Source organism: Natator depressus, chromosome 5 (genome assembly GCF_965152275.1).
Source record: "Natator depressus isolate rNatDep1 chromosome 5, rNatDep2.hap1, whole genome shotgun sequence".
Lineage (NCBI taxonomy): Eukaryota > Metazoa > Chordata > Testudines > Cheloniidae > Natator > Natator depressus.
The window spans coordinates 88,977,415-88,995,608 of record NC_134238.1 but is presented as its reverse complement, the minus strand read 5'-3'; the positions used below and the strand labels follow the sequence as shown (position 1 = coordinate 88,995,608).

The 18,194-nt window shown below is 41.4% G+C and overlaps 1 protein-coding gene across 2 annotated transcripts in view; it reads right to left on the bottom strand.

Moving 5' to 3' along the window:
• The window catches only part of GOLM1 (golgi membrane protein 1), a 57,755-nt gene that overhangs the window by 24,442 nt on the left and 15,119 nt on the right, over nucleotides 1-18,194 (bottom strand). For both annotated transcript variants that reach the window (XM_074953168.1, XM_074953169.1), the window contains exon 3: nucleotides 16,040-16,219. In XM_074953168.1, the coding sequence (XP_074809269.1) occupies nucleotides 16,040-16,219 (180 nt within the window). The remainder of the gene's footprint in view (nucleotides 1-16,039; nucleotides 16,220-18,194) is intronic.

Here is an 18,194-nt window from a genome sequence, read left to right as displayed (position 1 = left end):
AGTGTATTAATCAAGTGTACCTTTAAGAAAGAAAGATTCACCAAACTGCATCCTTTCAATAATTCTTTTGAGATAGAACCAATAAGCCTACTGTCAGGATTGCAGGGGAAAAGTGCCAGAGCAATAATTATTCCAACAACACAAATAAAAACTCTACCAAAGTCAGTAAATCAAGGGAGAAATGGTTTGCCTATTAGGTTTTATATTACACACCATTATATTTAGTCCACTTCCCTGATGCATGGCACCCTCTTTTCCTCCCCTGGGACAAGTGAGAGATGTAATGCCCTTCCATTCCCATATCTTTAACGCCAGACACACTAAAAAGGCAGTAATCTCAGGCGGGAGGAGAAGGTCAGAAATACACATGCACATGAGATTGGATATTGTGACAAAGTTCTTCCTCTACCTTGGTGGGTCTTGCGCTTATTGGCGGATTTGCTCGCCTTGGAGCTTCACGGCAGCCCTCAGCTTGGCTGTTTTTCTGAATCCACAGTCCAGTTCGACGACTCCTGTGTCTGACCAGGAGTTGGGAGGTTTGGGAGGAACCTGGGCCCGCCCTCTACTCCGGGTTCCAGCCCAGGGTCCTGTGGAATGCAGCTGTCTAGAGTGCCTCCTGGAACAGCTTGCGACAGCTACAACTCCCTGGGCTACTTCCCCATGGCCTCCTCCCAACACCTTCTTTATCCTCACCATAGGACCTTCCTCCTGGTGTCTGATAATGCTTGTACTTCTCAGTCCTCCAACAGTCCGTGTTCTCACTCTCAGCTCCTAGTGCCTCTTGCTCCCAACTCCTCACATGCGCACCACAAACTGAAGTGAGCTCCTTTTTAAACCCAGGTGCCCTGATTAGCCTGCCTTAATTGATTCTAGCAGCTTCTTGATTGGCTGCAGGTGTTCTAATCAGCCTGTCTGTCTTAATTGTCTCCAGAATTGTCTCCTGATTGTTCTGGAACCTTCCCTGTTACCTTACCCAGGGAAAAGGGACCTACTTAATCTGGGGCTAATATATCTGTCTTCTATTACTCTCCTGTAGCCATCTGGCCCGACCCTGTCACAACGTGTAGGGGGAAAATAACACTACATGAAATGAGTCACAGACAAATGCCAACAGAGAACTCGGCTTCAATGTCTAATATTTAGCAATTGTGCAGGAAACTAGTTTAGTTTTGAAGATGACAGACGATCATGCCTATTTAGACTTATAAATCTGTATATCTTCTGAAGTATCTATTCGCTGTGCTTAGATGTAATTTATAAGGATTCCTATTTATTCATCCCAGGATGCATTCAGTATTTCACAGACTTCAGAGATCAGGATACAGCCATTCCCGAAAGAAGTTTTTCACAGAAGTAGTGCTGCTGCCATACAGTATATGGGCTGCCTTCACTGGAAGGAGCACTTCTATGATCAAGATGGTCGTTCAGTCTGTGCAGGCTATTCTGATGCTACTGATAAGGATGCCGAATAGTGCTAATTTTGACTGTGCTTATTGTAATCTAATCATCCATTTACTAGGAGCTAGAGAAAGAGTTCACCAGTTCATCTCAAACACGTGGCAGATGGTAATGACTTTTGTTCACTAGCAGTCTAAACCAGATTTGTGTCCTATCATCAGTTCCCTGGACCATCTAGTTCCCCAAACAAACTGTTATTTGAATGTAATGACAGAGATATTATTGTTTACAGCAGGGGTTCTCAAACTGGGGGTCGGGACCCCTTAGGGGGTCGCGAGGTTATTATATGGTGGGTTGTGAGCTGTCAGCCTCCACCCCAAACCCCGCTTTGTATCCAGCATTTATAATGGTGTTAAATATATTAAAAAGTGTTTTTAATTTATAAGCGGGGGGGGGGGTCGTACTCAAAGGCCTGCTATTTGAAAAAAGTCACCAGTACAAAAGTTTGAGAACCACTGGTTTACAGAAACCAGTAAGTTATATTCACATCTTCATGCAGAGGGAGCAAGTTTCAAACAGATAAAAGGAAATTTTTCTTCTACACAATACCACACAGCCCATGAAACTCATTGCCAAAAATATCACTGAGGCTAAGAGCTTAACAGATTTCATAAAAGAAGACCATTAATATGGATGACAAGAATATCCAAACTTACACTCATAAGGATTTAAAAAGAGGGAGAAAAAAATCAAGAGTTTTCGAAGGATTATAAACCCTGATTGCTTCACCACATAAACCAACATTTAATGAATGGAGCTCTGCCTATGGTGAGGTTATTCCATAACTTCCAACTGCAGGATTTCTTATACTGGAAACATCTGGTACTGGCCATTGTTGAAGACTGGCTACTGGATTAGATGGTCCAGCAGTCCAATTCAGTATGGAAATCACTATGTTCCTATGTTATTTTCCTAATTTTTGAACATGGAAATGAGAATATGCTTGATTCTAAAAATATTATAGAATGACTGCTAAATTTCATATTACTCAGAATGGTGGTAAGGGTGAGTAGTAATCATCTCAAACGGGAAAGCACAGGTACATGTTATTGGAAGGTCACTTAAGTCACAGATAAAAAATGCATTACTTCATATCCTTTTCAGAGTAGTAGCCGTGTTAGTCTGTATTCGCAAAAAGAAAAGGAGTACTTGTGGCACCTTAGAGACTAACCAATTTATTTGAGCATAAGCTTTTGTGAGATACAACTCACGAAAAGCTTATGCTCAAATAAATTGGTTAGTCTCTAAGGTGTCACTAGTACTCCTTTTCTTTTTTCATATCCTTTATGCATCACATACAAAAGACCCTTTTGGTAAAGCTGCAGTACTCTCCTGAATGTGAAAATATGATGAAGGGAGGGTCATACAGAAAGAGATCAGGAAAAGTTGGTTAGTAAAAGCACTTTAATGTTTGCAGCAAATCCGGTTTAATAATTTACAAGAAAATGTTTACAACAGCCAAAAGGTTGTTTCTTAATGTTGCTGCACTAATACTTAGAGTTTTATATTTTTCAAGAGCTGTACCAACATTAACTAATCCTCACAACATTGTTGGGTTGTAGGCAGGCAATCTCCCCATTTTTTTGCAAGTGGAGAAATAGACACACACAAGGTAAACAACTTGACCAAAGGCCAAAGAACAAGTTAGTGTCAGTAGTCACCATGAGAAGCTCTGGTGCGCCTGGCTGCCAAACCTGTACCCGGGTCAATTTAGACCCAGGAGGAGGATTAGATTTGATATTTCATTCAGCACATAAAGCATTGCACACTGCCTCTAGAAGAGGAGAATTCAGGGCTTAGCAACCCTGTACACAAGCTGTGCCCCAATACAGCAGACCTCAAGCCGCTCAGCAGACAGACTTCCTGACTACAGTCAGTATTGTTGAAAGCAAGTAAATCATGTCTTCACATGCCTGACCAAAAAGCAGCACTATCATCAGCAAAGATGGAAGCGTCTCCCAGCTGAATGACAGTTGCTACAGTGACTGCCAGAAATCTGCTAGGAGAAAAGCATGTCTGTGTAGGAACTGTTGTCCACATTAGAGACACAGAAAGCAATGGAATGAATAGCTACATCACTGAATTGGTGGGCAGAGAATGACTTACCCTAAAGAGAACAGTAATTCCTGCTAGAGAGTTTTCTAGTATCACAGAATCACAGAAAAGGCCAGAAGGGTACATTAGATATGTTCTGACCTCCTGTATATCACAGGCCATTACATCTCACCCAGTTACCCCTGTATTGAGCCCAGTAACTCGTTGGCTAAAGCATATCCGCCAGAAAGGTATTCCCTTGTAACATTCCATTTTATCTGTCAATTCCTTCAGCATTTCCCATGACAACAGCAAATGCTGTATTAAAACCAGGCTAACACAGATCTGAAAAATGAAAAATTGCTGTATTTGCTTTTAATACTGACTATACACAGTGTACCTCAGGGGTCCCCAACGCAGTGCCCGCGGGTGCAATGGCACCCGCGGGGCAGTTGTGTGCGCCCGCAGGACACCGCACTGCCAAAATGCCGCCGCCAAGCATGGCCGCCGGAGAACCGCCTGCCGAAATGCCGCTGAGAAGTGTTGCCGTTTCTCGGAGGCATTTCAGCGGCAAGGTGTCTGGCGCCTGCCACAGTCTTCTGGGAATGGGAATATGCTATTCCAACAGAAAGGTTGGGGACCACTGGTGTACCTAATACATAAAGAAGCATTGTAACAAGAAATGGTAACCAAAAAATACCAAAGCAATTGGCTGAAGTAACATTTTGTAGTTTATCTGTATTTTCAAAGTAGTTTTCACATGAGGGGAAAAGTTGCTGTATCAGCAATTAAACTGATCAGACATTAACTAGACTGATTACTATTATAGTTTATTAGTTAAGATTGAAGTAGTTCCCAAAATATCACAAACTCTGGTCTCACAGAGTGCACAGTAATGAGACAAAAAGACAAGAAAGTGTGTGTGGGATAGATTTACAAAAACACAAGCCAGGAGAGATCAGGGAGAGGATAGCCATGTGCCTTATGTTTACATATTTGGTGGCTATTGAATTTTATTTATTTAAATTAAATCCTAAAATTTCCCTTCCTTCACCATTCACCACACAGGCCTACCCACCATTTGTCTGGCAACATTCTTCAATTTTAGTGTCTTTATGCTCTTCTCTCTCAGCATTTTGAAAAGATGGCACACTAGCCACATAGCCTTTCAATCCTAGGTCATGAGATTAAAACATCAACAGGTGAACTTATCTTTTTTCCCCAAGGCTTTCAAGGTCACTGAACATATTTTCTCTATTGTGTTTCTTTTAGGCTTGTCGGTATGCTGCAGACTCATTTCACACTTTTGAACAAGAGTGCCGTGTGAAAAAAGTCTAAAGCAATTTTCAAGCCAATAATGGAGCATTTAAGCCATACAGGTTTTCACTGAACTTTTAGCATTCATTCTTTCTACAAGTTACAGCCTGTTCTCAATAAAATTAAACACTGAATGAAACAGCTCTTTGGAACAGACTGAATGACTCAGACAATTGATAAGGGGAGACCAAGCCCTTTACCTCTAGCTCAGTGTTTGGACTGTGGTCAAGGCTGTTGGACATCAAAAGTTGCTTCTGGCACCTATTCTGCATTACAGCAGTCAGTGGTTTCAGTTCATCTCTTATTCCAGAAGTGAGCCACAGAACACAACACAAAAACCATCACCACAATTGGCTCATTTGTCAGCAGTCTCAAAAGAGGCACCAAGGAGACAGTGGGCATAAAGAATGAGCTATCCTCCCAAACCTGCAAAGCAGTGGGCGTGCGCTTGTGCTGTGTGTGTTCTGTGGACACAGGATTTTTGTCATCATTGCTATCAATCTAGCATATGTATTATTGCTACATTCAATTACAAGTAAAGAAACATTTGGCAGTATGAATGGAATAAAATGCACTCTGGGCAGGGGTTGCTATAACTCGCTACAACTATCATTGTACATTAACCCTTTCTCTCGTCAGCCATTTTACTATATAGTGTGAAAAGGCAGAAAAAATTTTCAATAGTATATTCTTAATTTGCACAGAATCTGAATTTCCATGTCTTGGAAACCTATATATTAGCCTAATGCCGGGATTCTCAAACCTGTTTATAATGCAAATACATTTTAAAAGAGAGAATCTCCACTCCCATTTATGAGTATGTGGACCATCTCTGCTGATGATGTACTTTCCCCAAGGATGAGATTTCAACAGCAGTTGCTTGAGGGAAAGTATTTAGTTTATTTTAGCTTCTTTTAATACAGTTTAACTACTGGAACATGAGAGACCCTGTGACACATGATCAGCCAGCTTTGCACAGACCATCAGCATGGGATCCACAGACCATCTGAGAACTTCTGGTTAATGAATGCTGTGTTTGAAGCAGAGAGCTGCCCATTTCTCTATGAAATAAATAAGAGCCTCTTTTAAGACAACATAAAAACAGACTGGAGTAGATTGTACTTTCCCTAAGAACACTGACAAGTCCATTACTTTACTACTACATCTACTGTAAATATAAGGCTAACTTCTGGCCCTGCTGAAAAAAGTCACAATACATTCAAAGTCATTTTGAACTGTATTTAAACTAGAAAGACCATAATCAATTAAAGCTCTGCCTGCAGGTGTAGTGGCTAAGAGGTTTAGGTTACAATCAGCCATGTACAAGGACTTGTCTACACTTCAAATTTGTTGCAGGTCAGCTTGAGATGTTTCCTGTTAAAATGCCCTCATCCACAAACAAAATGTTTTGTTGTATATTATCTAGTGTTTTAATGTGTTTTATCAAACCCCCCCTTTGGAAGCAGGTTTACATGGATGTGGATTGAGTTTACCCATGGCAAAGCAGGTGTGGTTATAACCACATCCTGTAACAAGTGTTGTGCATCTGTCAGATCTTCCTGCCAGTATCCCACACTGCTTTCTGATTCCCTGGATCAGCTGTGTCCTCTCTACAGCTCCAGGTTCATCCTGACCAGATGTCACACCACCATTTAAATAGTTGCATACAGCCAGGTGCAGTTCTTTGAAATTCCAATTTGTGGGGAGTTCACAAATACTTGTGTGTCATATTCCTGATTACCCCCTCGCCCCCATACATTGCCTCCTGCTGCTGCACCATGGCCCCAGACTGAGATTCTGGACTTTATTGAGCCCTGGTGAGAGGAGCTTTATTTTGTCCATCTGTATCTTGGCACTGATATATAAGCAGTGTGAGACCAGTGGCGTTCAGGAGTCTGGTAGAAGGCAAATATACTGCCTGCTGGATGAATAGTTTTCTTCTTCCGAGTGACCAGAGCCGGGGCTGCGCTAGAGCAATCAGGAACCTGCTAGAACCAATTAAGACAGGCAAGCTAATTAAGACACCTGGAGCCAATTAAGAACTAGAATCAATTATGGCAGGCAGACTAATCAGGACACCTGGTTTTAAAAGGACCTCCCATCAGTTAGTGGGAGGCATGCAAGAGGCAGGGAGTGAGAGGGTGTACTGCTGGAGGACTGAGGAGTACAAGCGTGATCAGGCTTCAGGAGGAAGATCCTGCAGTGAGGATAAAGAAGGTACTGGGGGAAGGGGAAGTAGCCCAGGGAGTTGTAGCTGTCATGCAGCTGATACAGGAGACATTGTAGACAGCTGCTATCCACAGGGCCCTGGGCTTGAACCCGGTGTAGAGGGTGGGCCGTGGTTCCCTGCATCCCCCCAACTCCTGATTGGACACAGGAGGAGTTGACCTGGTCTGTGAGCAACACCAGAAAGGACAGTAAAAAGAAAAGGAGTACTTGTAGCACCTTAGAGACTAACAAATTTATTTGAGCATAAGCTTTCGTGAGCTGGACAGTCTAATTTGGAAAGGGATCTGGCTGTCTCCGACCCACTAAGTGGGACAACAGAGACTGCGGAGATTGTTCTCCGTTTCCCCCATGCTGGCCAGTGATGACGTTAGCTGAGTGAATGGCAGGTTTGAGCCACTAGCAAAAGTGGCCAAACTGAGGGCTGCCATGAACCTCTGAGGTGAGCAAATCTGCCAAAAAGCGCAGGACCCACCAAGGCAGAGAAGGAATTTTGTCACAGCAGATACCATCGACACTGCTCAGAAAGGGGCATAACCAAGATGCTCTCCAGTGCTGCAGTAAGGAAAAGGAGCTCTGAGTGGCCACAGACATGTGAAACACAATTTAACTGTACAGAGAGATACTACAGCCTGCTCTTGCTATGAAGAGCTTGACCATATGTTTGCTAGATGTGACACCACCAGAGTTTGATGTGGATTCCCTGACTGAACCACAAACCTTGGATGTGGGTGACGTAGTGATCCCAGCAAACCAGAGTCGTAAAGCTCCAAACCACCTCCATGTAGATCTGGAGGATGAAACTGAACCACAGGGGGTCACTGCAATGTTTGCATAACTTTCCTCTGGCTCATGGCCTTTTACCTCCTGCCACCCCTCCCCATTCTCAGTACTGTACAAACAATCCATTCCTTTTGACACTAATATGAAAACACAAACACCACAAACTTGCTATGTTCCGGCCTACACTTCTCATACTGTAGTGCTTATTCACCTTTCTCCCTCCCTCCACCTGGTCAGCTCCTGCACCCTTCACAAAAATGGTGACACTGCATAGCTTAACAAGGAAAGTACTTATTTTAAGTTACCTTTTTTCTTCTTCATCCTCCCCTTTCTCCCACACCATATGAGTAGCAGAAGGAAGAGGGAAAAACAGCGTGCAATAGGACATTGGATTTGCAAAGGCAAAGAAGTTCCGGGAGCACATGGCCTTCTAAATTTGCACAGGAGTATGATTACTCAATACAATTTTTAATGCTAACAAAGTTCACCACTGTTGTAAGCAGGTGCAACTCTATTGACATAAAAAGACTCATGGGTGAATTTAACCCACTAACACCAACATACAACTGGTGTAAACAAGATGAGAATAAAGCCCATAGCATCATTCCCTTACCTAAGACCCCTAAAATAACATGGCCAAACAACATGATTCAAGAACAAAGTGATAGACAACTTTAAATGTCATTTTATAGATTTCTGCCATATCCATTAACATTTGGGTATTAATATTTCATGAGTTTTATGTTATATTTTAGGAGTATATAACATTTATCGATTATTCTCTTTTTCCATTTGGCTTGAGGGGCTCAGGTTATTACAAAGATTTGACTAAATAGTCTTCTGCAGCCATATGAGCTTCCTTATAGTCAAATATTTACAATTTGAGTCTAGACGTACTACAGAATTAGATGATATATTTACCTTTTCTTAATCTGCCTCTAAGAAGGAAAAGAAACCTGCTCAGTGTGAGTGACTGAACTAAACCAAAAAATCAGGTTATGAATTTGATAGACTGCTATCATCCTAAAAAAAAAGGCAGCCAATCAATAGTGCCAATACTGAGCAGTGTGCTCCAAGAACACATTAAAAATATTTATAAAAAGGTATTTAAAAGCTAACCAAGTTGATGCAAGTGTACTGCATTTTCTTTTCTAAGTCAGAATAATTTGATTGTACCTTGGATACCCTCTCAAAATATCCAAAGGGACTAGTCCCTATTATTACTTAGTGATGCTGAAAATTTTTTAAATTTCTAATATGAAACTGCACATATAATTATGAGGAGACAAAATTATTGGGTGCAGAAGGGCTGATAAGTTAAATTCCCTCTTCTTCCAGTCATGTAACCCAGAGAAATAGAAAAGTTTTCAGATAAAAACACCATATGCCCAGGGTCAGTTTGGCTCATGTTCCGTGGACCATTTTAAAAATGGAGAATTTGGCATAGTAAACAACAGGGTAACAGTAAAATTAAACAGGACTATTGCAATGCACAATCCCACATGAAGTTACTGCTATTTGATTTTGTACAAGGCATAATAGAAAGATTTTCAGCACAAAATCACTAAGCCCCTCTGTGAAAGCATGTACGTGTGCTGCGTGGGGCACACCTCACCGAGCCACAAGGGTACGTACGTATGCCCCACCGCAACTTCCCCTGATTGGGGCAACAATAGAATTGCTTTGACAGATGGGACAAAGAGAAGCCAACACACATTAATATATCATGTTTCCTTTTTAATAAGGCTTCAGAATAGGGATTATTACCACAAACAGTTCATCAGGACCTCAGTTCAGCGCTCCCAAATTTAACATCCATACTCATGTCTCTAAATCAGGTTAGGCTTGTCTCCTGATGCCAGAAAGAGAAACCACCACTCTCTGTAGCCTGCCTTGCTTCTATTCCCCTCTCTCCCAGTATCCCATTCCTGTGTTTAAATAGCTCAATCCCAGGGTGGGACAGCCTGCTGGATTATCCCCAGGCTGTAGGCTCCAGCCTGTCCCTTAAAGGGGTAGACCTTCTTTCACATCCCCAAAATAAGGATGTGTTTGTACTTCCATTAAGAAACTGATTTACAAGATAGAATGAAAAATTGTGGGTATTCATGTTAAAGTTTATTTATTGCTTTTTCTATTGCAATTCTATTTCTATTTCTATTGCTGATTTCTATTCTATTTCTATTTTTCTATTGCTTGTTCAGGTGACCAACACTAAAAGGCTCAGACCAATTAACAGTGAAAGCTGAATAAATACAGTCTGTAAATATGCATATTTAATGTAGGTGAAAAGTATTTAATATACAGATTTACAAATGCTGAAACATATAGGACTAGTGATAGAGACAACAGTAGGGTATTAAAGACAACATTGTGGTTTCTCACTAACTGAACTAAAATGAAGCATATTGATAGGTATATATCTCAGATGCATGCAATATGAACTGAACCTTTCCCCAAGGGAGATGTGAAGAACAATTGTGGCACATTGTGAAAAGCTGTGAATAAGCAATGGGGAAATGTATTCCGCATCCAATATACAAAGCTGTTGTACGTATTCTTTTTTAAACTACTTAGTTGTAGAACTAAGTTTTTTAAAAAAACTACTTAGTGTTCCTATTTTGAATTTTAAAATGGATTATTTAAATCCAAACACAACAAAAAATTAGAATATGCATTAACTGTTTAACCAAACAATTTAAAAAAATGGATAGAGCCTATATACGGGGTATTTTTCCAGTTATTGTTTTAACAGAAAATGATGGACCTATGAACATCCTAAATGCAATGAATGCCGAGTGATAACTAGAGAGGATATTGGTCTCCTTTAAAAAATTGTTTAATGGATTCAAAAGTGCCCTTTTGAACTTCTCATTCCTTATCTGTCTTCATTGAGACTTCATGTAAGCTTCCTGTTCTTTTCAATCTATTTCTGTCTGAATTGCCATAAGTGATTTGCCAAATCTGCATTAATCCTTGAAAATTTGAACAGTTCTAACAGGAAAGACTGAGAATGGAAGAGAGACTGGCTCTACAGCCTGATGGTTAGGGCACTCACAGTGGATGTGGATGATCTGGGTTCAAGTTCCTGCTCTGAATCAGGCACAGCAGACACACTCAGGTCTCCTGCATCCCAGCTGAGTGCCATAACCACTGGGCTACTGGTTATAATGGTCTCTTGTCCCCACCCGCAAAATTCCACCATGAAACCCCAAAAAGTTAAGATGAAACTTCCCACAAAAGGGGCGAAGTTTTCAGTTTGCATATGGAGCACTTTCCAACAAAAAAATTGTTGAAAAATTCCCAACCAGCTTTACTGCCTTCATCTCAGGTGGATCCTCATTCAGCCAGCTGCTTGAACAGCCATCTACCCTAGCAACCAGTGACTCTCCTGCTAATACCCCATAGACAACCTCAACCCCTCCTCCCCGACTCCAGCCACCCTGGGGCATCAGTTGTATGTAGCAAGAAGATGGAGAAGTCTTTTGTGCTGACCTCAAAGGAGTCCCTGTATAGAGTCTGCCTCTCCTCAGAAAAGGCATGGTGCTTTTTCTCTGCCAGACACTGGGGTAGGGCTGGAAGGACTGCTGTTTTGCCTGGTGGGCAAAGCTCCTAACACACCTAAGCCACAAGAGGGCATGGATGTTGACAGCATCTGACCCATTTTAAGTAGATTTCATCCCAGCTGACCTTGCTCAGGAGCTAAGGGCAGCCCCGATGTTATCAGCCTGCTCAGCAGGCCACCCTGCAAGCTGCCATCCTGCAGGTCCTTGAGGAAGTGGAGGGAGAAGGATCTCAGGTGCAGATGGGCTCTATTGAGCTTGATCTCACAATTCTTTTCCAAAAATCTTCTGTGTTATACTATCTGCCATCATGGCAATACATATTTGATATGCTACTAATCCAGTGCATAATTAACTCCTGAAAATTATTCATCCATTGACACACATACAGTAGGACAATGAAATGAAAGGTAATATGTCTAATAAAGAACTGCAGCAATAGATTGACCTTGCATGTTACCTGAGAGTCTGTTCTGGTAAAAACTATCTACAGCCCAAAGATTTGTTCTCTCCCAGGCCCATGGAACTCTCCCTAATTCCCACACACATCATGTGCCCTGCAAAAACATAAACATAAATAAATAAAAATCCCCTCTCTTTCACATACAGATACTTTTGGTTTTCAATCAGGTTTTTGTGGAAATGCTGATCATTCACGGAACAGCCTGAAATATGAGTTAGCTAACCATATTGCACGTAACTGCCAAAATTCAGGGCTTGGAATTTCTGTGTAAGAGAGCATTCCTTCTGAGAGCTCTCCCCATCTGTAAAGCCATTACTCTTTTCTCAGTCAAAGCACTTCAAAAAGCATGGGTATGAGAGAAGAAAGGGAGTAATGTACTAATGTATAAGCTCTCCCATAAAGGGCTAAGTGTTCGTTTATGCACGTCATTCCCTCCTAGGAACAAGGAAACTGAACTGGCCTCCGTTTCTTCCTCATTCACCATAGAAGGCAGGGTTGCCCTCCATCCCCACAATGGCAGGGAGCTTAGTCCACAGAACTGTTGTAAACTGGGGTTCCACTGGAGGCCAAGGTCAATACTGCAGAGCAGCACACTCCTGTAGCAACCATGCTTCCATCAGCTTTCCCTCTCCAGGATGGTTTCCAGTCTGCAGTGCGGGAACCCATGTCAGCTTAGTCAGTAAGATCTTGTGCCAAGATCACAACATGGTGGCGCGGGGGAGAGGGAGAAGTTGAGAACATGAGGCCATGGAAATCAGCCCTCCCCCTCATTTGAAGCGGCAGAGACTGACCACGTGTCACATCCACAAACGGTTTCCATGGGAGAGTTAGAAGGTATAACAGGCCAGTGCATGCACACCTTCCAGTGCTAGTGTGCTGGAACATGCTACTCTCTGTTCACAAAAGCAGAGGATAGCAGAGAGCCCAGTGTGTTAATGTTCACATAGGCTGGGCTACAATGCTGGCCTTGTCGTTTTAACAGCAGACCCTAGGAAGTATTCCATTCCTGAATGTTAAAGGCCTACATTTTAGGAGGGACCATAAAAAGGAAAGCATTTTGGAAACAGAGATCTAACAATCAAACACTCCCACAGTTCAGAGGGAATCTACCACAGGGAAGGAACTGTAAAATGCAAGAGTTCACATTACTTCAAAATATCATAAGTGCTGATGTCTATACGTTAGGCAGAGTGTAATGTCATTTTTCTGGTGACATTATTTGACTGTGCTGCTTGAGGAGCAGAAATGGAATATGGATAGATGCCAAAAATAGAGAGGGAGGTGTTGTACCTAGTATTACGGAGCTGTACATTCAGAGATTCAAACAGTGGTACCTTCACTGAGGAAAGTAAGGGCAAATAGGTCCCACAGGACACAGCAGTAGCAGCAGCCATCACTACTAGACAGGAAATCTGGCAACAATCCAACCACAAGAAAGTGCTCACTGGGATTCTGTCTACATTAACATCTGAGATAGTGTTAACACCTTTCTGGAGCATTGTGTTTAAAACAGCCAAGGATTAATTTCAAACTGGAGCAAATTTTTTAAATAAAATATATAAGTACATTATAAACCTGGTCTCTCAAGCCTTTTCAAGGAAAACAAAACTTAACAAGGTTTTTTAAAAAGTACATTGGGGTGTAACAGGAAGCCAACAATATTTAGATTCTTAAATCGCCTCCCTCACCATAGTGTCTGAATGCCCGCTGCTGATTTTTGTTTGCAAGTGTTGCATCTCATAACTTACAATGTATTTTTCCATCCAAAGTTTTTGAATAGCAAACTATGGTCCAGAATAAGGTGCCATACAATTTCCAGTGGAGCCCAAGTCTATCTTAACACAGCTCCTATACTTTCCTGTTTAATCAGCTACATCCAGTCTGCTGAGATCTGGTGGTACCTGAAGGCCACAACTCAGAGTGTAGGTCAGAAGGCATTCCATAACAGGAACAATAACCCAAAAATGATTCCCATCAGTAGAAGTCATCCAGCAGCAATGTGGGGAAGATACTACTGGATCAGGGATGGTTTCCAAAAGAAGAAATCTTTGAACAACGAACATCTCCCTAGTGAACTTTAGTAACAAAAGGCTGAGAAAGCTATATTTAAAGATGTCACAATATTATTTAAAAGTAGATGTGTGTCATTTTTCATATAAAGAATTTTCCATCTGTTAAAGCAGTATTGCCAGCCCCAAGCATTCAAAATTCACAGATTCTAGTTCTTCTGCAAAAGTATCTGAATACTTCTGAGCTTTTTTGCTAATCATATTGGGTTTGGGGAGGGGTGCACAATGTGCAAGACCTTCACATACATACAACAACCATTACCACCTATGTAAGCACAAGGGAATGCAAACACCCTTGTAATTCTTGCTGCTATTTTTAATTTTAGAAGTTAATGTAAAGGCCATAAGGCAACTATAGGGGTACTAAGCGGTGGTCAGCTCCAGGGAAAATCATCACTTCAATGTTAATGTCTTGAATCAGCAATGCACTTTGTGGTAAAATGCTGGGATTCAGTGTGGCTTTAGACCTGGTCATTCCACTGTCAACCAAACTTTTACATTGAGGCAGCTGTTGAGAAGATGGCTGAATTTAATAAGCATGCACAGCGTTTTTTAGAGACTTCCATCTGGCCTTTGATTCAGTGCGTCTAGCAAGTTTGTGGGATCTAATAGGCAACTGCATCCCTGGGAAGACAGCATCATTGACAGAAAAACTCTATAGTGAAATGCAAAGCATTGTTCAAATTAATGGTAGATACAGAGAATGGTTTCCTATTTCCATGTTCAGCAAGGCTGCATCCTGTCACCATCGTTGTTTAATATCGGCATTGACTGGTTGGTGGATAAGCTTGAGCAGGCAGCTGTCAGTGGCAGGAAGCTGAGCACCATTCTACTTTGAGATCTTGAATATGCTGATGACATCATTTTGTTGGCTCAGTTTGGCGAATGGCTGCAGCTGAACGCCAGTCTGGTCAGGCAAGAGCAGCGCACATCAGTCTGGCTTTTTATTCAGTTAAAATGAAGTCCGTGGACATTACCATCAAGTAGCCATTAGCTTGAGATTACAACCCGGATGAGATGTCGAACATGTGACAACTGTCAAATATTTGGGCAGAGTCAAAGACAACGCTGGAAGATGTGAACACTCCTATAACAGCAGATGCTACCATGTTTCCATCCCTGCAGCGGCCTCTGTGGTGATGTCATGACATCAGACCTGTCCTGAAGCTGCAGAGAACCACAGTTATACAAAGGCTGTTGCATGTGAAAAGAAGGTCCTGAGGAAGACTGAAGACCACTGCACTGATGTTTTCAATTATTGTCGTATTCATCAGATGTTCTATAGCAAGTGGCAGGACAAGATCAGAAATGAGGATATTCAAAGCTTAACCCAGCAACCACCTCCATCAGCACCAGCTGGATTTCACCAGCTTTCTTGGTATGGGTATATTATTAGAATAGAAGACCAATGAATTCTAAAGCTTGTTTACCAAGCAAAGCCCCTACATGGCCGGTGATCACATGGGCACCAAAATCTTCCATGGCATGCTAAGATTGGCAGTGATGGACATAAACTGAATATCCAGCCAGACCACCTTAAGAACCTAGCCAGAGATTGATCCAGGTGGTGTTCAACCTTCAAAGAGACCATGACACTTTGGGATTTACCATCATGATTATGAACAATGTACAGAGAGGTTTTTTGACATAGAAAGGACCAACACAGGATCATGAGGCCAGGTTAAGTTATTTTTATCACTGACTTCAAAACAAGAGCAGAGTTTGGTCAATGCTAAGGACTTCTGAAAATCCCACCTGTCACTTCTAAAGTGCTATTTAACAACAGCATCATATGCTATATTTGTTATATTATAACTGCATGTAACACATCCATGAGACACCAGATTTTGATGTATTGCCCCCCATTTTGTCACCCAGGAAGGATTATTTTTGCCATTAAAAATTATTCATCATTTCTTTTACAACTCTGAATACTAGAGATCTGTATTAGAATTCCTTTTTTTGAGTACTGCACATTTTGCCACTGGTACTGATGTCTGCATGATTGCTTTTGTATTAGCTGAAAGATTTTAATAATCCTATTTTGTTACAGAAAATAGTGTGGTAAGAATTCCACACATGAGAGAGCTTCACACTAAGGTCAACAGCATAGCTTGAAGAGGTCCTACCTTCTCATCCTGGTGCACTTTATTGACATTTTCCATCTGAAAACCATGGAGGGACTGGATTTTATCAATCTGTTCACGCTGCTTCTCTAGTTCTCCTTGGAATTCATTCTTTTTTAGTTCAACAGCCCCTCTCTCTGCTGCCGCCCTGCGGACTTTCCTTTCTAGTTCCATAATCCGACTCTGAAAGGAGGCAGATAAACAAGAGATAAATATAGATGGTTCCTATTAGTTAGTGTTACAAGGAGTATTTCTTTGCATGATCTGACTTCAAACTTTCTGTGGAGAGAAAATCTGATTCACCTGTTACGGATTTTCAGTGTACCACCTTCGTCTTCATTGGCTACTTTTTATATTGCATTTACAGAGTGCCCCTCATCTCAAAGTTGTTGCCTAATCCATTGGGTGGTTATTGATTTTTAAGAATTTCCAATTAGTCACTGATTACATTTAAGGGTTTTAAAGGCTCTGGTCCCAGAATCAGGCAGAGCAGAATTAAATTCTGTCTGTTTGGGAACCCAAGTGTGCACAATGACAACACTTACACTAAGGGCAAAGCAAAGCTTTAAATACTTTTATTAGCATAATTAATAAAAACAAATGTTTCAACCCAAATAAAAGTGCTTAAGCTAGTGTTTTACAGAATATAGGTCTGTAGGTTTCTTGAATTGCCACTATATAAAATACCTTTAAGATAGCTCTATGGCCTACAAGTAGTCTCCAAACTAATATGCCATTTCTATTAAGAGGCCGCTTCATCCACTAGTGAAACCCACTAGCTGATTAACCACACACAGCAACCTTATGGAACAGTTTAGGGCAGGGAGCAAATACCACATATACCTTATAACTAAACCTGCATGAAGAGTGTCAGTAGAGATTGAAATATACAAGTTGGCTGGACACCAGAGTTAAAACCCCCACCCTCGCAAAAAGTGCCATAGGGTCTTTAATGATTAAGTGGTCAGAACGGGTTTAGGTCTCAGAGGAAAGAATACCACCACTCAGATGACCAATAGATATTTCTGAAAGAGCCACCCAACCTCCCACCCCCCATACAAGTACTGCCCTAGCCTGACTTTCTTATTTTGTGTAATCAGGTAAGACCACAGCAGGTGGTGTATGAATGCAGGGCAAAGATACATATTTGTGAAGAACCCAACTTTATAAATATGGGAAATTTAACACTTTCTTCTGGCTCACTTCAAGACCATACTGAGAACCAGTGGAAGATTCAACAAAAGAAATATCACCATCATATATATAAAGAAAATGTCAAGGAATTTAAGTCTGGGGATTTTGGGTTTGTTTGTTTTTTAAGAATTGATTCAATTTTTGCAGGACACTCTGGAGGCACCTTATATGTTCTGTTGCTTTTTCTCTAAGAGTCATTTATATACTTCCTTCTAATCTGTGTAACTTCCAGAATCAGTAGAGATTTGGGGGAGGAGGGTGTACAAATTTCAACAGCATTTGTCAAGCATATGAAAACATCTACGGCCTCAGACTGAACTTTATACTCAATCTGGAATCTAACAGGATATATCAAAATCATTTTATCTACTGAGTCTTCAAGGGCAGAGTTCTAGCCTTGTTACTCCACAGTATGCCCTGCTAGACAGAGCCACGTTTAAAGAAGCCACTTGCCTACCCTTTGCAGCTGGGGTTAAGCTCCTACACTGCAATTACCATAGGAGATGAGAGAATGGAAAAACAGAGAAAAATGCTCAAGATTAAACCGCAGGAGCAGAGAACTCATTCCATCTTAATCCTGCCAAGAAACTGGGTGAGTAAATAGAAAGTGTGTTTTAAAATGTAATGGTAAAGACTAAGTGCAGCCCAACCCATAAGATCTGAATGGTGCTTCTTTTCAAACTGCTGCCAAGGCACTGGGATGGTTTAATGGAAGTAAAGAATTTTACATTTCCTTTGGGGAAAGGCACTGCACAGCATAGGCAATCAATAATGGCAAACTCACCTCTAGGTTACTGAATCAAGTGTGACCAGGATGGTAATGACTTTTGATTCACTATCTGTAACCAGTTTTGTGGCCTGTGTCATGACCTAAATGGTCTCAACCCAGGTCTTAATGGATAGGTAACCACTCCCAGAGAGAGGCCAGGGACTGAAGGAGCATAGAAGCTGAACTAACCCTATA